Source organism: Gobio gobio (assembly GCF_949357685.1).
Source record: "Gobio gobio genome assembly, chromosome: 24".
Taxonomy (NCBI): domain Eukaryota; kingdom Metazoa; phylum Chordata; class Actinopteri; order Cypriniformes; family Gobionidae; genus Gobio; species Gobio gobio.
In genome coordinates, this window is record NC_137120.1 from 41,507,670 (window position 1) to 41,531,016 (window position 23,347).

At 38.6% G+C, this 23,347-nt stretch overlaps 1 protein-coding gene across 5 annotated transcripts; it reads right to left on the reverse strand.

Annotated features, from left to right (window-relative positions):
• Nucleotides 1-290: 290 nt before the first annotated feature.
• Nucleotides 291-21,857, reverse strand: gls2b (glutaminase 2b (liver, mitochondrial)). 5 transcript variants are annotated; one of them, XR_013815880.1, is made up of 19 exons: nt 21,497-21,843; nt 21,323-21,422; nt 18,807-18,928; nt 18,603-18,732; nt 16,795-16,874; nt 16,559-16,722; nt 10,794-10,852; nt 10,450-10,482; nt 9,925-9,983; nt 9,777-9,843; nt 6,712-6,762; nt 6,451-6,627; nt 4,237-4,368; nt 4,069-4,161; nt 2,714-2,775; nt 2,562-2,638; nt 2,425-2,488; nt 2,143-2,345; nt 297-559 (listed from the first exon to the last, which is right to left on the reverse strand). XR_013815880.1 is itself a non-coding variant. In XM_079808069.1 (18 exons), exons 1-18 carry the CDS (start codon nt 21,673-21,675, stop codon nt 2,249-2,251), a joined length of 1,746 nt encoding a protein of 581 aa, XP_079664195.1. In that variant the 5' UTR covers nt 21,676-21,857; the 3' UTR covers nt 291-2,248. The 5 variants fall into 5 exon arrangements, 4 of the variants coding, with proteins under 4 accessions (XP_079664195.1, XP_079664194.1, XP_079664196.1 ...); XM_079808069.1 differs by having other exon boundaries at nt 291-2,345; nt 21,497-21,857; XM_079808068.1 differs by having other exon boundaries at nt 291-2,345; nt 21,323-21,425; nt 21,497-21,802.
• Between the last annotated feature and the right edge of the window lie 1,490 nt (nt 21,858-23,347).

Sequence of the window (23,347 nt, forward strand, 5' to 3'; positions counted from 1 at the left end):
TATTAGCTCTATCTATCTGTCTTAGTTTAGTCAATAAAACACAGACAGATGAATTATATGTGGTGTTGCCGCCTTAATGTCAGGCTGTTGTCCTGAGTGGTTTTAAACATGTTTTTGTTTGGTAGTTTGTATGTTCTGGGTTATAGTTATGTATTTTGTACATAATTTGCAAGTTGTTGTGTTGCAAGTAGGCTATTACAGGGAAAATATACTTATTTGTTAATTTATTTTGAAATAGTTGCAAAAATCATGACACACTGAAGAAAGACACTACAAAATGAGAGGAAAATGATTCTACTATGTAAAGATCTGTTGGTTTTGTTTATTCACAAACACTGTACATTGTGCATTAGTACATTTCCACAAGTATACAACACAAATTATATACAAAAAAAAACATATTTACAAATAAAAAACAGTGTGAGCATTTTTATCTCTGTAAATAGACAATTTCCATAATGCGCCCTTATTTTGCGCAATATCTGATGACATGATCCTTAAAGGGTTAGTTCACCCAAAAATGGAAATTATCCCATAATTTACTCATCATCAAGCCACCCTAGGTGTGTATGACATTCTTCTTTCAGACGAATACAATCAGAGTTATATTAATAATGTCCTGACTCTTCCAAGCTTTATAATGACAGTGAATGGTACCTAGACTTTGAAGCCCAAAAAAGCACATCCATCCATCATACAAGTGCATCTCGGGGTTAATAAAAGCCTTCTGAAGTAGCTGTTACCGAAAGCCAGTGATTATAGTTTATAAAGTTATAAATATGGATATTTTAATGCACTTTTATGATGGATAGATGCATTTTTATGATGGATGGATGCACTTTTATGATGGATAGAAGCACTTTTATGATGGATGGATGCACTTTTATGATAGATAGATGCATTTTTATGATGATAGATGCACTTTTATGATGGACGGATGCACTTGATGCACTTTTATGATGGATAGATGCACTTTTATGATGGATAGATGCATTTTTATGATGGATGGATGCACTTTTATGATGGATAGATGCATTTTTATGATGGATGGATGCACTTTTATGATGGATAGATGCACTTTTATGATGGATGGATGCACTTTTATGATTGATAGATGCACTTTTATGATGGATAGATGCATTTTTATGATGGATAAATGCACTTTTATGATGGATAGATGCATTTTTATGATGGATGGATGCACTTTTATGATGGATAGAAGCACTTTTATGATGGATGGATGCACTTTTATGATAGATAGATGCATTTTTATGATGATAGATGCACTTTTATGATGGACGGATGCACTTGATGCACTTTTATGATGGATAGATGCACTTTTATGATGGATGGATGCACTTTTATGATGGATAAATGCACTTTTATGATGGATAGATGCATTTTTATGATGGATGGATGCACTTTTATGATGGATAGATGCATTTTTATGATGGATGGATGCACTTTTATGATGGATAGATGCACTTTTATGATGGATGGATGCACTTTTATGATAGATAGATGCACTTTTATGATGGATAGATGCATTTTTATGATGGATAAATGCACTTTTATGATGGATAGATGCATTTTTATGATGGATGGATGCACTTTTATGATGGATAGATGCACTTTTATGATGGATGGATGCACTTTTATGATAGATAGATGCACTTTTATGATGGATAGATGCACTTTTATGATAGATAGATGCACTTTTATGATGGATGGATGCACTTTTATGATAGATAGATGCACTTTTATGATGGACAGATGCACTTTTATGATGGACGAATGCACTTTTATGATGGATGGATGCACTTTTATGATGGATAGATGCACTTTTATGATGGACAGATGCACTTTTATGATGGACGAATGCACTTTTATGATGGACGAATGCACTTTTATGATGGATAGATGCACTTTTATGATGGATAGATGCACTTTTATGATGGTTGGATGCACTTTTATGATGGACAGATGCACTTTTATGATGGACAGATGCACTTTTATGATGGTTGGATGAACTTTTATGAACGATGGATGCACTTTTTTGGGCTTCAAAATCTAAGGTACCATTCACTCCCATTATAAAGCTTGTAAGATTATGTCCGTCTGAGAGAAGAATGTCACACACACCTAGGATGAGCTGAGGGAGAGTAAATCATGGGCTAATGTTCATTTTTGGGTGAACTGTGTAACATTCACATCCTCCAGAGATGAACATCTGGACTGGTGACTCCGCTCAGCCTGAACTGTAGCTCTGCTCGTAGTCCAGCAAGATCTGCACCACATCCTCATGGCAGAACTGCATGGCGTCGTCCCGAGGAATATTCCCCCACCTGAAGTCGAGATATGAGGTTAATGATGAGCAAATGGATGGAGCTGGAGGTATAAAGGTTTAAAGAAGCAGATCTGTACCGGTCTTTCACTAAAGGGTTGACTTTACAGGCCTGCGTCAGAAACAGCACGACGTCCACATGACCTAAAGCAGGACACAACATTGAGTTCATAATGAAATAAAGCATATTTAGCCCGTTTACAGAAGATGATTGTACCTTCTGCGGCAGCGACGTGGAGCGGCGTGCGAGAGTCATAGTCCTTTAACTCCATATTCATGGAAGAGAGGGAGAACCTGACGGAGGAGAAGAGGGACTTGTACAATCTGCTAGCACTCAAATCTCCAGGCAAAGCCAAGACGTGAACTGACCTTCTCAGAGCGGAGACATCGCCACTGTGAGCCGCAAACATCAGATTCACCACAGACTTGTTCTGCAACACAGATCGGGTGCGTTCGCCATAGATATATATACATAGATCCCTCATTAGCGACTGTTTCTATGGGCCGCTATACGTTAGCCATCCGCCATTTTCGAATGGTCAAAGTGTGAACGCGCTTTGTGAATATTCAAATGTTGCCTGTGCGTCTGCAACCGTAGTTATGCACAACAAGCATGTATGAAATATTGGTTAAAGATCTTTACATTTTCTTAATCTCATTAATATTGACCATCAGAGCAAAAAATGCTTTTCTTACTTGGTATTTCTGTCTTTTTTCCTGTCCAAATATCTAAAAATTCTTACATCAAGATGCTCTTACTTAGGAAAATTACATATTCTTTCTTGATTCCTGGAGTAAAAAATCAAATTGAAGTGAGTTTTTGCCTGAAACAAACTAAATTATCTGCCAATGGATTAGAAAAATAATCTGGTTTCTGTTTGGGACACAATAAACAAAATTCCAAACAGAAACATTATTTTTGGCAGATCATTTTGTTTGTTTCAGGCAAAAACTCACTTCAATTTCATTTTATTTTCCAGAAAATAAGAAAAAATATCTAATGTTATTTAACTTATCTCGTAAATACATCTTGATTTAAGAATTTTTAGATATATTTAGACTAGAAACAAGACAAAAATACTAAATGACAACATTTTTTGCAGTGCACACAATGGTGTGAAATATTGGTTAAAGATCTTTACATTTTCTTAATCTCATTAATATTGACCATCAGAGAACCTACAGACTCATTGCTCAGCTTTTAATGAACGCAGTGAACTCATTATAAACACGTTCATTGGAAAGAAATCATAAACCATCAACCAGTCAGCCATCAAAATAATAATAAATGAGCTATTAATGTGTTTAATAAACATCAATATAGCCTATTTATTCAAGCCATGTTTTAAGTAATCGTCATAGGTATTATCTGAAAGCTTAAATTCTCAACAATCATCCTAAAAAAAACGTCTTAACATTATCAACATCACAATTTTAAACCCTTTTTAAGAACAGGGAAAATGATATATTATTATACATTTATTTAAAATATGAAAACACATACCATCACATTGTCACCTGTGAAAGGTGATCCAGTTTCTTGGGGAGTTTAAATGGCTCTGGGCTTACAGAGGCTGATGTTTTTTTTGCGTTTTGACCGTTCTAAAATGGCGGCGCGTCGACGGGCCTGGAGAGGTCGAATGAGGCATCTATGTATACATATCTATGGCATTCACCACTGAAAAACTCTCTAAAAGATGTTGTTTCTCAAGCATGAGGTTTACCCGGTCGTCTCCAGCCTGTCTGCGAGGGTCCTGCTTCTTCAGAAAGTGCCTCAGGTTGTCATAGTTGTGGAAGTTGAACAAAGACACCAGTTCCTGATTGCAGAAGGGTAATATATGAGTTATTTATACTAAATGTATGGTTTGAAGTTTAAAAAGAGGATTGACCACCTGACAGAAGTGGATTCCACGGACGCTGTTTCCGATCTTGTCCACAGGGGGCGACCAGCACATGATGCCCATCACGTTTGGCACCACCAGAAGAACCGCACCTGACACACCAGATTTAGCCGGTAATCCAACCTGACGGATCAAACACGTTAGAATGGGAGAAAACGTTCTTCATATTGTTTAGATGTTCTTTGAAGCCCTTCTGTGATATGTCTGGAGACATGGAGTGGGGTCAGACATGAGTGTTGTTTTGTAGAAATCATTTCTTTAAAGTGAATTCCGTTTTCTATAAATTGTATTTTAATTTTGATCAAGGTTTCATAAACGAATGGCCTGTATATTTAATACATAAGAAGCAAAATAAGAACGCCGGGAATGGATTGAGGTGCGTAACGAACCCACTGGCCTTTGAGTAAGGCTGGAAGCATCTTTCTTTTTAATACATTTCTAGAATATATGTATTACAGTATAACACACAATATATTACAGTAGGCCTATTATTGCGAACATGAGCGGTCCATGGCACCTGTTGCCCGTGGCTGTTATGAACCGCAGGCTACATCAATAAATTACAATACTTTCGTGCTATGAGCATTGCCACTGATACAGGCAGCGGAAGAGCCTATTTTACTCTGAGCTCGCTTCTGCTTTTCAGACATGGAAGTGTGAGAAATGCACATGGGCTATATGAATTCTCTAATGTGGATACAGGCATATTTTGTAGACATCACTGTACAACACATGTCCTTATTAGGGCCCGTTATTACGAGAAAATTATGTAAATTATGTTTTTAGGACATAAGATTTCGTTATTACAAGAAAAGATGTTGTTAAAACAACATAAGATCTCGTTATTACGTCATAATTGAGTGAAAACAATAATATGTATGTGGCAGCAATGCGTCACCGTAAGGTAGGATACCACTGAAGGCCTAGGTGTTTTGGAGATGCTCTGACCCGGTCGTCAATCTGGCCCAAACTCGCTCAAATCCTTACGCTTGCCCATTTCTCCTGCTTCTAACACATCAACTCTGAGGACGAAATGTTCACTTGCTGCCGAATATACCCCACCCACTAACAGGAGATGAGGATGCGCTAGCAGAGGCGTAGCAAGCTTTTCAAAAGTGTGGGGGATGATGTGGTTTGTTTGTTAACAATAAAAACGATGAATACAATGACAGGTTCTGATGGCTTGTCACATCAGTTTTTTGCTATTCTATTCTTAGGCGACGAGAACAGAAAGAGGTTAAGGAGAAAAAAAAATGTTTAAAAGACTTGAAAAACCTTACTTAAACTTAAAACCTTGTACACATTCCTAGTGTATAGTATAATATAAAATAAATATATATAAAGCCTTCCACTGGCAGCTCAGAGCTGTACAGCAGCATTTAAGTATGAAATTTAATGAATGAATTTAAAAATAAAACACTACATAGACTTCATAGACGTTTTTCAGTCAAGAACAGAGAGTGCTTTTCTATGTCTTTTGTAGTTTTATTAACATTAAAGTCCCCATAGTAGGAAATAATATGGAAGTCAAAAGCTACCAACAACTGTCTGTGTTCAACAGGAGAAATGAATACAGGTTTGGAACAATATTAGAGTGAGTAAATAATGACATAATTTTAGAGGTGAACTGTCCCTTTAAGGACGGCGTGTTCACTATAGGCTGCGCCGCTGTCAATTAAAGACCTGCACACATCTAATATACAGACACACGATTTTACTTTCACTTTAGACATAACCGACTGTGTTTATGTTAACCTTGTGTGTATTTGACAGTATTAGCGCAGTAAGACGACTACTGAGTCCAGTAATCACGTGTTTGACAGGCGTTTAGTGCGCGCGCTCTGCGCGTTAAAACAGTGCATAAGCACGCGAATAACCGACAAGGCTTAAAAACGCATGCAAATAATGAACTTTGGTGATTGTGAATAACTCTAGTGTTCTGTGAGTATAACTCTCTGACACCAGCATTGCAAGCGTGTCTAACACTGTGTATAGTGATTGGATATTTGCTCATATCAGCACACTGCAAAAACAAAACAACAAAAACAACGCAATTCACAAGCGCGTATTGAACCGTGAATGCCGTACCGAACGGTTTAATATTATAATGAGAATTGTGGCATCCCTAAATCGTTTGTGCAAAACTGCGAGAAAACTGCAGGAAAAGTGTGCGCTAGGCTGAGGATCAGGTGTGGATTTACTCACGTGGAAAGCGAACTGTCCGGAGTAGTCGTACATCCCGCAGGAGTGCATGAGGCTGAGTGTGTTTCGTACAGCTTCTGTGCTCAGAACTCTCTCTCCTGTGATTGGACAGATGCCGCCGTTGGCCAGTGTGGCGGCCATCACGCTGCCGGACTCACATGTGACCTCTATAGAGCACAGCTGTGAGGGACAGAGAGCACATTCTCACGGACGGCCTGGGATTATTTAACGTATAAATAATTGAACTGAATAAACCGGATCTACCTGGAAATAGAAGTCCAGTGCGTCGATCATATCCGCCCCCTCAGGGAAACACTGGACAGCAGGACAGAAGGACAGCAGGTTAGGGTCAATCAACGGCCTGCTAGTTTGCTTATAGACATTTTCAACGGCAACAACATAAACAAACGTGCGCTTTTGTGGCCCAAACTTAAAGGGTTAGTTCACCCAAAAATGTAAATTGTGTCATTAATGACTGAGCCTCATGTGGTTGGACACCCGTCAGACCTCCGTTCATCTTCAGACACAAATGAAGATATTTTAGTGTAAATCTGATGCTCTGAAAGGCCTCCATTGGCTCAACTTTACACTCTCAAGACCCTTAAAAGACACTAAAGACTAAAGTTACAAAGTCCATCTCACTACAGCGGCTCTACAATAACTTTATGAAGACGAGAATAGCTTTTGTGCGCAAAAAAACCCTAAATAACGACTTATATAGAGATGACGATTTCAAAACACGGCCTCATGAAGCTTCGAAGCGTTATGAGTCAGTGAGTCGATTCAGCAGTTCAGAGCGTTATGAATCAGTGAGTCGATTCAGCGGTTTGGAGCGTTATGAATCAGTGAGTCGATTCAGCGGTTCAGAGCGTTATGAATCAGTGAGTCGATTCAGCGGTTTGGAGCGTTATGAATCAGTGAGTCGATTCAGCGGTTCAGAGCGTTATGAATCAGTGAGTCGATTCAGCAATTCAGAGCGTGGTGAATCAGTGAGTCGATTAAGCGGTTCAGAGCGTTGTGAATCAGTGAGTCGATTCAGCAGTTCAGAGCGTTGTGAATCAGTGAGTCGATTCAGCAGTTCAGAGCGTTGTGAATCAGTGAGTCGATTCAGCAGTTCAGAGCGTTGTGAATCAGTGAGTCGATTCAGCGGTTCAGAGCGTTATGAATCAGTGAGTCGATTCAGCAGTTCAAAGCGTTGTGAATCAGTGAGTCGATTCAGCAGTTCAGAGCGTTGTGAATCAGTGAGTCGATTCAGCAGTTTGGATCGCCAAATTTCAGCAGTTTGGCGGTTTGACACGTGATCCGAATCATGATTCGACATAGGAAATGAATGGAAAATTAGCAAAAATATGAAAATACAGAGTTTTTTTGTGCATACGATCTACAAATCAGCCAGGATGCAGAAAAAAAGACTCAACAGTGAAGGAGTGAATTTCTAAAACATCAAGAGTGCAAAACAGACAAAAAAACACACACTCACACACACACTTATACACACAAAAACACACGCACACACAAATGAACGCATGCCATTCCAAAAGCTAATTGTGTTTTTGTGTGTATAAGTGTGTGTGTGTGTGTTTTTGTGTGTATAAGTGTGTGTGTGTGTGTGTTTTTGTCTGTTTTGCACTCTTGATGTTTTAGAGATCTTCACTGTTGAGTCTTTTTCTCTGCATCCTGGCTGATTTGTAGATTGTATGCACAAAAAAACAAATTTCCCATTCATTTCCTATGGGGGTCATTTTTGACCCGAAGGTCCTGAGTGTGACTTTTTTTTTACGACCACTTAGACTTTTCAAATCCTGTCCCCAATTTTTTGGGTGTTCATATACCAAGTACCAATAAAGTCACCAAGTTTCGGACCATTCCGATGAAGCTACGGTTTTTGATTTTTTATCATTTTTGACCCGAAGTACCCCAGAGGGTTAAGGACCATGTAATGCCGTTTTCTGTACAGTATCTATAAATGCTTCAATCATGCATTGCATCGGAATGACATGTTTCTTTGTTTCATAACATAAGATTAATGTTGGGAAAGTTAACTTGTAGATAAAGTGCCCTATTTGAATGCATCACAAAAACCCTGTGCTCTATGGGCACTGACATTAATAGAGGACGAAGCGAAAGTTGTTTTGCACTCCGTGACAAAGGCACATTTAAATATTTTGCGGGAAACATAAATGCGATCAGTTCTCCAGATGGCGACCACTTGATGAGAACAAATGTAAACTCGCCTGATTGGCTGATGATCGCATGTTAATGCCGAGTGTAAACACAGCCATAATAATCACCTCTAGAGTAGATTATTGCTGATAACAAGCTAAATAAATAACAAGTAAATGACATTAGACACACAGTCTGAATGACATTAGACGCTGCTCTCGTATGCTGGATATTTATGAAGTATTTAAGACTTTTTGGAGAGTCGCACACACTGTTTTTGTGCTGGTGTCATATTCTCTCTGCTTGATCGTTAATATTTGCACTGCAAAAAATGCTTTTCTTACTTTTTGTCTTGTTTTCAGTCCAAATATCTAAAAAATCTTACATAATCTGCCAATGGGGTAAGCAGAATAATCTTAATTCAAACAGAAAACAAGATTATTTAGTTTACCCCATTGGCAGATTATTCTGCTTATTTTAAGCAAAAACTCTCTTAATTTTGAGTTATTTTCCCCCAAAACAAGACAAAAACTTTTGCTTTGTCTAGTAAATGCTTCTTAATGTAAGATTTTGTAGATATTTGGACTGAAAACAAGACAAAAATACTAAGTAAGAAAAGCATTTTTTGCAGTGTAACATTGTGTTATCAAAGAATATTACGTCAAAAATGTGTTTCTATTGCGCCATACTATCCCCTTGCCAGACGATAGACAAACACAGACCAGAAGTTAACTTTGGGTAACCGTGGCAACCGATGAAACGTCTATATAAAGCAATGCACTGCAAAAAATGCTTTTCTTACTTAGTATTTTTGTCTTGTTTTCAGTCCAAATATCTAAAAAATCTTACATTAAGAAGCATTTACTAGACAAGCTAAAGTTTTTGTCTTGTTTTGGGGGAAATAAGTTTTTGCTTAAAATAGGCAAAATAATCTTGTTTTCTGTTTGAATTAAGATTATTTTGCTTACCCCATTGGCAGATTATTTTGCTTATTTTAAGCAGAAACTCCCTTAATTTTGAGTTATTTTCCCCCAAAACAAGACAAACTTTTGCTTGTCTAGTAAATGCTTCTTAATGTAAGATTTTTTAGATATTTGGACTGAAAACAAGACAAAAATACTGAGTAAGAAAAGCATTTTTTGCAGTGTGTCCGCTGATGAACAAACCTTCTTTTCCTTTAGGTAGTATCCTATAGCGTAGTTTCTGTCTCCTGTCTCCTTCTCTGACTGGAATCTGTTCAAACACAAACAAAACGTAATAGAAATGAACTGTGTGTTAAACGAGTGTAAAACGCTGAAGAAGAGAAAGACTTACGTTGCGTTGCTGAAGCCCACAAACTCCCTTCCTGTCATCTTCTTCACAAACTCCATCACCTGCGGAGGAAACCCAACAAACATCAGCAAACAGCCAAGAGTCTGAAATAAAGACAATATACACGGATCAGGCATAACATTATGACACTGATGATCTCTATATTGATGCAGATAATGCGCCGCCACAAAGCACAAACGCTTCAGGAATGCTTTGAGGAGCACAACTACGAGTTTGAGTCCAAATTCCCCAGATCTCAATCCAATCGAGCATCTGTGGGATGAGCTGAACAAACAAGGCCTCACAACTAACAGGACTTAAAGGATCTGCTGCTAACATCTTGCTGCCGGATACACAGCACACCTTCAGGGGTCTAGAGGAGTCTATGCCTCGACGGACCAACACAATATTAGGTCATAATGTTATGCCTGATCGGTGTATATGTATACCCACTCAGAAAGCAATATTTTCAAGTAATAACGACTTTGGTGAGTAAAGCTTTTAAAATGTCAGCCTCCAACAACTTACATAGTCGAACTTCTCCGCTTTATTGACACCTGGCTGGAGAAACGAGAAGAGGAACAGAACAAATTGACCAACGTTTGCATATTCAAGCCTGTAATGGAGAACCTACGGAGCACAGATCACATACATTTGGTCTAAAGGGCACTTTTAATAGCCTGGATTCAGTCCAGACCAGTAATAGTCCCGCTTATAGCTTCACAAGACCACCACAAAACAACACGTCTGGAATACTGGGTCAAAGGTCAGTCAGCTCAGATTCAGTGTGTATCAGTGTTTGCTTTGGAGATTATCACACAGGTAAACACTGATACACACTTCACACTTCACACTGGTGGAGGTGTGTTTACCTGGATCAGGGAACTGATGACGATCGCTCCAGCGTTGACCATGGGGTTGTGAGGTTTATCTGAGAACAAAAGGCTCACAGATTATTCAATGTAATATGGATTTATGTATTTGGTTTCTCTGGAAGCACAGAAACATATGCTTCAATAGAGATGTTATTGCTCTTATTACTGCCTAAAAGTGAATCTGTCCATCATAAAAGTGCATCTATCCATCATAAAAGTGCATCTGTCCATCATAAAAGTGCATCCAACCATCATAAAAGTGCATCTATCCATCATAAAAGTGCATCTGTCCATCATAAAAGTGCATCTATCCATCATAAAAGTGCATCTATCCATCATAAAAGTGCATCTGTCCATCATAAAAGTGCATCTGTCCATCATAAAAGTGCATCTATCCATCATAAAAGTGCATCCATTCATCATAAAAGTGCATCTGTCCATCATAAAAGTGCATCTGTCCATCATAAAAGTGCATCTATCCATCATAAAAGTGCATCCATTCATCATAAAAGTGCATCCATTCATCATAAAAGTGCATCCATTCATCATAAAAGTGCATCTGTCCATCATAAAAGTGCATCTGTCCATCTTAAAAGTGCATCTATCCATCATAAAAGTGCATCTATCCATCATAAAAGTGCATCCATTCATCATAAAAGTGCATCCATCCATCATAAAAGTGCATCCATTCATCATAAAAGTGCATCCATCCATCATAAAAGTGAATCTATCCATCATAAAAGTGCATCTGTCCATCATAAAAGTGCATCTGTCCATCATAAAAGTGCATCTATCCATCATAAAAGTGCATCCATTCATCATAAAAGTGCATCTCTCCATCATAAAAGTGCATCTATCCATCATAAAAGTGCATCCATTCACCATAAAAGTGCATCTATCCATCATAAAAGTGAATCTATCCATCATAAAAGTGCATCTATCCATCATAAAAGTGCATCTATCCATCATACAAGTGCATCTGTCCATCATAAAAGTGCATCTATCCATCATAAAAGTGCATCCATTCACCATAAAAGTGCATCTATCCATCATAAAAGTGAATCTATCCATCATAAAAGTGCATCTATCCATCATAAAAGTGCATCTGTCCATCATACAAGTGCATCCATCCATCATAAAAGTGCATCTGTCCATCATAAAAGTGCATCTATCCATCATAAAAGTGCATCCATTCACCATAAAAGTGCATCTATCCATCATAAAAGTGAATCTATCCATCATAAAAGTGCATCTATCCATCATAAAAGTGCATCTGTCCATCATAAAAGTGCATCCATTCACCATAAAAGTGCATCTATCCATCATAAAAGTGAATCTATCCATCATAAAAGTGCATCTATCCATCATAAAAGTGCATCTATCCATCATACAAGTGCATCTGTCCATCATAAAAGTGCATCTATCCATCATAAAAGTGCATCCATTCACCATAAAAGTGCATCTATCCATCATAAAAGTGAATCTATCCATCATAAAAGTGCATCTATCCATCATAAAAGTGCATCTATCCATTATAAAAGTGCATCTGTCCATCATAAAAGTGCATCTGTCCATCATAAAAGTGCATCTATCCATCATAAAAGTGCATCCATTCACCATAAAAGTGCATCTATCCATCATAAAAGTGAATCTATCCATCATAAAAGTGCATCTGTCCATCATAAAAGTGAATCTATCCATCATAAAAGTGCATCTGTCCATCATAAAAGTGCATCTATCCATCATAAAAGTGCATCCATCCATCATAAAAGTGCATCCATCCATCATAAAAGTGCATCCATTCATCATAAAAGTGCATCTCTCCATCATAAAAGTGCATCTATCCATCATAAAAGTGCATCCATTCATCATAAAAGTGCATCTATCCATCATAAAAGTGCATCTGTCCATCATAAAAGTGCATCCATTCACCATAAAAGTGCATCTATCCATCATAAAAGTGAATCTATCCATCATAAAAGTGCATCTATCCATCATAAAAGTGCATCTGTCCATCATACAAGTGCATCCATCCATCATAAAAGTGCATCTATCCATCATAAAAGTGCATCTATCCATCATAAAAGTGCATCAAGCCATCATAAAAGTGCATCTATCCATCATAAAAGTGCATCTATCCATCATAAAAGTGCATCCATTCATCATAAAAGTGCATCAAGCCATCATAAAAGTGCATCTATCCATCATAAAAGTGCATCTATCCATCATAAAAGTGCATCCATTCATCATAAAAGTGCATCTCTCCATCATAAAAGTGCATCTATCCATCATAAAAGTGCATCTGTCCATCATAAAAGTGCATCCATTCACCATAAAAGTGCATCTATCCATCATAAAAGTGAATCTATCCATCATAAAAGTGCATCTATCCATCATAAAAGTGCATCTGTCCATCATACAAGTGCATCCATCCATCATAAAAGTGCATCTATCCATCATAAAAGTGCATCTGTCCATCATAAAAGTGCATCTATCCATCATAAAAGTGCATCAAGCCATCATAAAAGTGCATCTATCCATCATAAAAGTGCATCAAGCCATCATAAAAGTGCATCTGTCCATCATAAAAGTGCATCAAGCATCATAAAAGTGCATCTGTCCATCATAAAAGTGCATCTATCCATCATAAAAGTGCATCCATCCATCATAAAAGTGCATCTATCCATCATAAAAGTGCATCTGTCCATCATAAAAGTGCATCTATCCATCATAAAAGTGCATCAAGCCATCATAAAAGTGCATCTGTCCATCATAAAAGTGCATCTATCCATCATAAAAGTGCATCCATCCATCATAAAAGTGCATCTATCCATCATAAAAGTGCATCTGTCCATCATAAAAGTGCATCTATCCATCATAAAAGTGCATCAAGCCATCATAAAAGTGCATCTATCCATCATAAAAGTGCATCCATCCATCATAAAAGTGCATCTGTCCATCATAAAAGTGCATCTATCCATCATAAAAGTGCATCTATCCATCATAAAAGTGCATCCATCCATCATAAAAGTGCATCCATCCATCATAAAAGTGCATCTATCCATCATAAAAGTGCATCTATCCATCATAAAAGTGCATCTGTCCATCATACAAGTGCATCCATCCATCATAAAAGTGCATCTATCCATCATAAAAGTGCATCTGTCCATCATAAAAGTGCATCTATCCATCATAAAAGTGCATCAAGCCATCATAAAAGTGCATCTGTCCATCATAAAAGTGCATCAAGCCATCATAAAAGTGCATCTGTCCATCATAAAAGTGCATCTATCCATCATAAAAGTGCATCCATCCATCATAAAAGTGCATCTATCCATCATAAAAGTGCATCTGTCCATCATAAAAGTGCATCTATCCATCATAAAAGTGCATCAAGCCATCATAAAAGTGCATCTGTCCATCATAAAAGTGCATCTATCCATCATAAAAGTGCATCCATCCATCATAAAAGTGCATCTATCCATCATAAAAGTGCATCTGTCCATCATAAAAGTGCATCTATCCATCATAAAAGTGCATCAAGCCATCATAAAAGTGCATCTATCCATCATAAAAGTGCATCCATCCATCATAAAAGTGCATCTGTCCATCATAAAAGTGCATCTATCCATCATAAAAGTGCATCTATCCATCATAAAAGTGCATCCATCCATCATAAAAGTGCATCCATCCATCATAAAAGTGCATCTATCCATCATAAAAGTGCATCTATCCATCATAAAAGTGCATCTATCCATCATAAAAGTGCATCCATCCATCATAAAAGTGCATCTATCCATCATAAAAGTGCATCCATCCATCATAAAAGTGCATCTATCCATCATAAAAGTGCATCTGTCCATCATAAAAGTGCATCTATCCATCATAAAAGTGCATCAAGCCATCATAAAAGTGCATCTGTCCATCATAAAAGTGCATCTATCCATCATAAAAGTGCATCCATCCATCATAAAAGTGCATCTATCCATCATAAAAGTGCATCTGTCCATCATAAAAGTGCATCTATCCATCATAAAAGTGCATCAAGCCATCATAAAAGTGCATCTATCCATCATAAAAGTGCATCCATCCATCATAAAAGTGCATCTGTCCATCATAAAAGTGCATCTATCCATCATAAAAGTGCATCTATCCATCATAAAAGTGCATCCATCCATCATAAAAGTGCATCTATCCATCATAAAAGTGCATCTATCCATCATAAAAGTGCATCTGTCAATCATACAAGTGCATCCATCCATCATAAAAGTGCATCTATCCATCATAAAAGTGCATCTGTCCATCATAAAAGTGCATCTATCCATCATAAAAGTGCATCTATCCATCATAAAAGTGCATCAAGCCATCATAAAAGTGCATCTGTCCATCATAAAAGTGCATCAAGCCATCATAAAAGTGCATCCGTCCATCATAAAAGTGCATCTATCCATCATAAAAGTGCATCCATCCATCATAAAAGTGCATCTATCCATCATAAAAGTGCATCTGTCCATCATAAAAGTGCATCTATCCATCATAAAAGTGCATCAAGCCATCATAAAAGTGCATCTATCCATCATAAAAGTGCATCTATCCATCATAAAAGTGCATCCATCCATCATAAAAGTGCATCCATCCATCATAAAAGTGCATCTCTCCATCATAAAAGTGCATCTATCCATCATAAAAGTGCATCTCTCCATCATAAAAGTGCATCTATCCATCATAAAAGTGCATCCATCCATCATAAAAGTGCATCTGTCCATCATAAAAGTGCATCCATCCATCATAAAAGTGCATCTCTCCATCATAAAAGTGCATCTATCCATCATAAAAGTGCATCTCTCCATCATAAAAGTGCATCTATCCATCATAAAAGTGCATCCATCCATCATAAAACTGCATCCATCCATCATAAAAGTGCATCTATCCATCATAAAAGTGCATCTATCCATCATAAAAGTGCATCTATCCATCATAAAAGTGCATCCATCCATCATAAAAGTGCATCCATCCATCATAAAAGTGCATCTCTCCATCATAAAAGTGCATCTATCCATCATAAAAGTGCATCTCTCCATCATAAAAGTGCATCTATCCATCATAAAAGTGCATCCATCCATCATAAAAGTGCATCTGTCCATCATAAAAGTGCATCCATCCATCATAAAAGTGCATCTCTCCATCATAAAAGTGCATCTATCCATCATAAAAGTGCATCTCTCCATCATAAAAGTGCATCTATCCATCATAAAAGTGCATCCATCCATCATAAAACTGCATCCATCCATCATAAAAGTGCATCTATCCATCATAAAAGTGCATCTCTCCATCATAAAAGTGCATCTATCCATCATAAAAGTGCATCTCTCCATCATAAAAGTGCATCTATCCATCATAAAAGTGCATCTCTCCATCATAAAAGTGCATCTATCCATCATAAAAGTGCATCCATCCATCATAAAACTGCATCCATCCATCATAAAAGTGCATCTATCCATCATAAAAGTGCATCTCTCCATCATAAAAGTGCATCTGTCCATCATAAAACTGCATCCATCCATCATAAAAGTGCATCTATCCATCATAAAAGTGCATCTGTCCATCATAAAAGTGCATCTCTCCATCATAAAAGTGCATCCATCCATCATAAAACTGCATCCATCCATCATAAAATTATTAAAGTTATATTAATTTATTTCCATCAAGAGGTGCATCAATTTTTGGCCAGGTATATGATAATCTGTCATTTCCTCACCCACCGTCTTCATCCAGGGAGAGTTTGTTGAATTTGAATCCGCTGGGCTCCTTCCCCACATACTGATGCACTGTCTCCGTGCCGTGCTCGTGCACAGCGATGGCGTATTCCAGCGGCTTCACACACGACTGCAGGCAGAACGGCAGCTTCGTGTCGCCCACAGAGTGCCTGAAACCCAGAGAGATCATGAGAAAACATCCCTTCATATCATAGAGAAGCTGAGGGAGTGTTTCTGCTCACCTCTGGCCGTCTACAGTGCAGAGAGACACGCCCCAGAGCTCAGGACTGAACTTCGTCAGATGGGGAATGTACTTTGTGACCTGAAAAAGATTGTGAGTGAGTCCAGCTACACTGCAAAAAATGCTTTTCTTACTTAGTATTTTTGTCTTGTTTTCAGTCCAAATATCTAAAAAATCTTACATTAAGAAGCATTTACTAGACGAGCAAAAGTTTTTGTCTTGTTTTGGGGGAAAATAACTCAAAATTAAAGGGTTAGTTCACCCAAAAATGTAAATTGTGTCATTAATGGCTGAGCGTCATGTGGTTGGACACCCGTCAGACCTCCGTTCATCTTCAGACACAAATGAAGATATTTTAGTGTAAATCTGATGCTCTGAAAGGCCTCCATTGGCTCAACTTTACACTCTCAAGACCCTTAAAAGACACTAAAGACTAAAGTTACAAAGTCCATCTCACTACAGCGGCTCTACAATAACTTTATGAAGACGAGAATAGTTTCTGTGCGCAAAAAAACCCTAAATAACGACTTATATAGTGATGACGATTTCAAAACACGGCCTCATGAAGCTTCGAAGCGTTATGAATCAGTGAGTCGATTCATGATTCGGATCGCGTGTCAAACTGCTGAAATTTGGCGATCCAAACTGTTGAATCGACTCACTGATTCATAACGCTCTGAACCGCTGAATCGACTCACTGATTCATAACGCTCCAAACTGTTAAATCGACTCACTGATTCATAACGCTCTGAACCTCTGAATCGACTCACTGATTCATAACGCTCTGAACCGCTGAATCGACTCACTGATTCATAACGCTCTGAACCGCTGAATCGACTCACTGATTCATAACGCTCCAAACTGGTGAATCGACTCACTGATTCATAACGCTCTGAACCGCTGAATCCACTCACTGATTCATAACGCTCTGAACCGCTGAATCGACTCACTGATTCATAACGCTCTGAACCGCTGAATCGACTCACTGATTCATAACGCTCCAAACTGTTGAATCGACTCACTGATTCATAACGCTCTGAACCGCTGAATCGACTCATTGATTCATAACGCTCCAAACTGTTGAATCGACTCACTGATTCATAACGCTCCAAACTGTTGAATCGACTCACTGATTCATAACGCTCTGAACCGCTGAATCGACTCACTGATTCATAACGCTCCAAACTGTTGAATCGACTCACTGATTCATAACGCTCTGAACCGCTGAATCGACTCACTGATTCATAACGCTCTGAACCGCTGAATCGACTCACTGATTCATAACGCTCTGAACCGCTGATTTGACTCACTGATTCATAACGCTCTGAACCACTGAATCGACTCACTGATTCATAACGCTTCGAAGCTTCATGAGGCCGTGTTTTGAAATCGTCATCACTATATAAGTCGTTATTTAGGGTTTTTTTGCGCACAAAAACTATTCTCGTCTTCATAAAGTTATTGTAGAGCCGCTGTAGTGAGATGGACTTTGTATCTTTAGTCTTTAGTGTCTTTTAAGGGTCTTGAGAGTGTAAAGTGCAAAAGCAAAATAATCTTGTTTTCTGTTTGAATTAAGATTATTTTGTTTACTCCATTGGCAGATTATTTTGCTTATTTTAAGCAAAACCTCTCTTAATTTTGAGTTATTTCCCCCCAAAACAAGACAAAAACTGTGGTTTGTCTAGTAAATGCTTCTTAATGTAAGATTTTTTAGATATTTGGACTGAAAACAAGACAAAAATACTAAGTAAGAAAAGCATTTTTTGCAGTGAATACAAATAAATAAGGGGAAAATGATTACGTTCTTACATGTCCATCATGTTGCAGTTTTGACGTGTGGTAAATATGATTGATGATCCCAACAAAAGCCTCAAATTCGGGAATGATAAACTTGCGTCTGAAAGCGAGACTCAGCAGAACGATGTTTCCACCCGCGCACCTGCCAGTGTTGGAAATGTTCGCGTCAAATATTCCTCTCACGGACATTTTTTGCCGGAAATCAAATGTACTCACTTTCGGAACAGCTCGCGGTCCATCATGACTTCACCGGCTGATTCCCGGATAGCTTCGCGAATCTTTTCCATGCAGTCGCGCAATCTGGGGTCAGAGGTCAGAAGGCCGGTGCTTTTCACTGCCTGTTAGACGGGGGAAATTACTTTTCACTACAGTTCTGTTTACTTTGTGTAATGCCTTGAATTTGTCGTAAAAACGTTACTTAAAGGAACACGCCACTATTTTCGACTCATTCTCCGATTCCCCTAGAGTTAAACAGTTGAGTTTTACCGTTTTCCGAATCCATTCTGGCGTTAGCACTTTTAGCATAGCTTAGCATAGATCATTGAATCTGATTAGACCGTTAGCATCTCGCTCAAAAATGACCAAAGAGTGTTGATATTTCTCCTCTTTAAAACGCGACTCTTCTGTCGTTCCATCGTGTGCTAAGACCGACGGAAAATGAGAAGTTGTGATTGTCTAGGCCGATATGGCAGGAACTATACATAAGATTATAATCAGATTCAATGATCTATGCTAAGCTATGCTAAAAGTTGGCTGAATGGATGAGAAAACGGTCAAACTCAACTGTTTAACTCTTGGGGAGTCGGAGAATGAGCAAAAATAGTGGCGTGTTCCTTTAATTAACGTTTTTACGACAAATTCGAGGCATTACACAAAGTAAACAGAACGATCTCCGGGTCTGGCGTTAGCTCTTTTAGCATAGCTTAGCATAGATCATTGAATCTGATTAGACCGTTAGCATCTCTCTTGATATGATATTACGCAGCGGCTGAAAATAGTCCCAGCGTTCTCTGTGTGAGCCGGTCGTCCCGTTGGTTATGTTGACTGAAGTTAGCCTATTTTCAGCCGCTGTGTAATATCATCGCAACTTTTCATTTTCCGTCGTCTAATGCTGCGTTCCAGGTACACTCTAAAAAATGCTGGGTTAAAAACAACCCAAGTTGGGTTGAAAATGGACTATTTAACAGCAATTGGGTTGTTTTAACCCAGTGAATGGTCGTTTTAACCCAGCGGTTGGGTTAAATGTTTGCGAATCGCTGGGTTATAACAACCCAATTGCTGGGTTAGTCCATTTTCAACCCAACTTTCACTTTAGAGTGTAGGGTTTTCAGCCGCAAGTTACGACTTATAACCATGACTCACGACTTTGTAGCGTTCCAGGCAAAGTCACGCCAAACTGCCTGAGCGCAAGAATTGTGGTAGCTGTTATACCTTTTATTTTACGTTATTCGTGTACGACTTCCATAAACAGCGCATCTGTAGGGGCTGCCATTGTTGTTTCGTGGATGTGACGTCGTAACTGGGAATACGTCGATCTAGTACGAGTTCACGGGTGGGAATTCACGGGTTTGACTGCCGTTCCAGTGCACTTTCACGGGTAGAAGGATGGAAAAACACGAGTTAAAGCCCTTTCACACCGGACGCGTAACGAAAAAGCGAAGCGGAAAAACTAATATTTTGTGTGCGAATAGTTTGCGTCAAAACCAGTCACATCAGCCGTGATGTGAACATTAGGTGCCACAGTCGTACTGACGGAAACACATTCACTTTCTATAGTCGCGGACACAATTAGGTTTAGAAAAAAATCAACGAGTTTTAACTCAAAAGGTGATGTTATGGTTGTCTGTAGCCTACAGTGGACAAACACAGCTCAGCTCATGAGAAATGCGATTCCTGGAAAAGGTTGATGTTGATTAAATAGCTACTGACATCAACTGGACATTTCGTGACTTTGTTTCCTTGTATGTGATTGGTTTAAGTCTTTTCTGTCGCTGCGAGAGTTAAAAAAATTTACATCGAAACGAAAAAAATAAACATTGTTTTTTCGCCGCAGCACATTCACGTTCGGTGTTGAAGCACTCATTACACAAACAGCTGATCAAAAAAAAAACCCATCGCGCAAATTATTCGCGCGTCAAAATCGCGTCCAGTGTGAAAGAACCTTTAGGGGTTGCCTGGAACGTGGCATTAGTAGACGATGGAACTACAGAAGAGTTGAGTTTTTAATAGGAAAAATATGGAATCTTTCATTTTTGAGCGAGATGCTAACGGTCTAATCAGATTCAATGATCTATGCTAAGCTATGCTAAAGAGATCGGCTGAATGGATTAGAAAACGGTCAAACTCAACTGTTTAACTCTAGGGGAGACGGGAAATGAGGCTATTTTCAAAAATAGTGGCGTGTTCGGTCCTTTAAACAGTAAGGTTTATAAAAATGACATTTATACTATGCTGGGGATGTTAAATGGCATTATTACACAACCCATGACAGCAGTTACACAAAGTTTAGATAAACATGTGTGTGTTTTACCTCAGCCCTCCCATGACCGAATCAGATTTCAGAGGGAACATGTAAGGGTGTTGATGGTAACTGAGCCCATAACGTGCAAGTGAGTCAATGTGTTTCATTCCCAGCTGTTGCCCATATACAGTGATGTTGTTCAGTTAGCACACTTCAACAACTGCTAGTGCAAAAAAAATCAAATCTTTATGTAGTGTATGAAAGAACTTACAGCAATGAAATGAGAGACAGGAACTTTCTCCGCTCCTTGAGTTATAGTGTGGAAAAGCATGTCCTCAAGTCCAGAGAATATACTTTTATTGGTCATATTTCTGCTTGAATGAAATAAGATTAGGCCCCAATCAAACATTTGATAATCACATTACTATTGGTTAAAATGACTCACGTTTTCGATTTGTGTGTATCCACGGATGCCGGTGCGATAAATTCGCGGCTCGCGTGAAAAGTTAAATTGAACGACCTCCTCGCCACATTCTGACACGCTGAACTACTTTTTGCCACGTCTTTCGCCAGTAAGCCAATAACTCCAACATTAGGCAGTCGTAGGGTCCTGAAAGAGATCATTTTCCTGAACAAATTTGAAGCGTAAATGGGGGGAATTCAAACTAGCGCGTGTCGCGAATAACGGTCTCCAGACAGAGTCGCGTGCGGCGGGCTTGTGTTGAGGCACGTCAACAGGTGCGCGCGGAATCCGGTGAGCGCCACAAGCACTTTATCAACACTGACGTCTCCGGAAAGTTCACTGTCACGGGTAACCGGGTCACTTTCACTCTTATGCTGCCTTCACGTGCTGTCGGATATTTGATAATTCCCACTTCTGAAGTCGAGATTACGAGCTCATCCCATTAATGCTGCCTTCACGTGCTATCGGAAAATTCCTAATTCCCACTTTAGAAGTCGTGATTACGAGCTTGTTGCATTCAAGTGCTTTGTTGTCGGAATGAACAGGAATCATGGAGGACACCAGGTTATTCTTGCCTATTTATTGGGATAATCTTGTTAAAACCAACATCATATGTAGTGTCCCATGCACTGACAACCATATAAACATTCCAGTTAGTCCGCTTCTCACGATTCTGTAATTTCAGTCAAATGCAGGCTATTTTCGCTCTGTATCAAACATACAATACACTTCATATGATTACTCGCACATGTAAATATGCACTATTAATGTCAAGACAAGACGATCTAGCTGTTTTGGAGGAAAAAAAACAATAAAATCACACCTGCCACAGCAGTCTAGTTCTCCCCGCCACCATGCTTAAAGCTTGACACGCCCATCTCGGGAATTTGGGTATCAAAATTATTTCCGAACTTCCCAGTGGTAAACACTAGCCTACATCAGAGGGCGTTCATGTGCAATTTTTACCTAGAGTATTTAAATCATCAGGTATGTCATTAAATCGTACCCTTTTGAAATATTGGATTTAAATGGTGATGGAGGGTTTATAGGCTAGTAGTTGCCTGTATTTAGAGATGGTAAAACCAAAAAGAAATACAGACACTAAAATATGAAAACAAAAATGAATATATATGAAAATGAAAATGATTGAAGAACTTACAATTTTTTGTATTTTGTCTATTAATGTATATTAACTAGCCTGGATGCCAGCCGAATTTAGCCCCGCCCACAAACTTTTTTGCTCGGGCAATTCGGTCTGGACTCGCTCCATAGAGGAGGAATTATGCTGCCTTCACGTGCTATCGGAAATTTCCTAATTCCCACTTTAGAAGTCGTGATTACGAGCTTGTTGCATTCAAGTGCTTTGTTGTCGGAGTGAACAGGAATCATGGAGGACACCAGGTTATTCTTGCCTATTTATTGGGGAAATTTTATTAAAACCATCATTTGTAGTCTCCCATCCACCGACAACCATATAAACATTCCACATAGTCCGCTTTCTGCTGATTCTGTAATTTCAGTCAAATGCAGGCTATTTCGCTCTGTACCAAACATACAATACGCTTCAAATGATTGGTCTTACATGTAAATATGTACTACATTAATGTCAAGACAAGAAGACCTAGCTGTTTTGGAAAAAAAAAAACAATAAAACCACACCTGCCACAGCAGTCTAGTTCCCCGCCACCATGTTTAAAGTTTATGGCATGCCCATCTCGGGAATTGGGTATCAAAATTATTTCCGAACTTCCCAGTGGTAAACACGACATCAGCGGGCGTTCATGTGCAATTTTTACCTAGGAAACTCGTATTTACGATAATTCCGATAGCACG

What these genes read in the sequence shown, in the direction of transcription:
- gls2b (XM_079808068.1), bottom strand. Translation starts at nt 21,675, where the DNA reads ATGATCTCTTTCAGGACCCTACGACTGCCTAATGTTGGAGTTATTGGC. An exon ending in GACCGCGAGCTGTTCCGAAA is followed by an intron (nt 18,733 to 18,806) that starts GTGAGTACATTT and finishes CAACACTGGCAG; the next exon opens with GTGCGCGGGTGGAAACATCG. An exon ending in GTGGGCTTCAGCAACGCAAC is followed by an intron (nt 9,844 to 9,924) that starts GTAAGTCTTTCT and finishes GTGTTTGAACAG; the next exon opens with ATTCCAGTCAGAGAAGGAGA.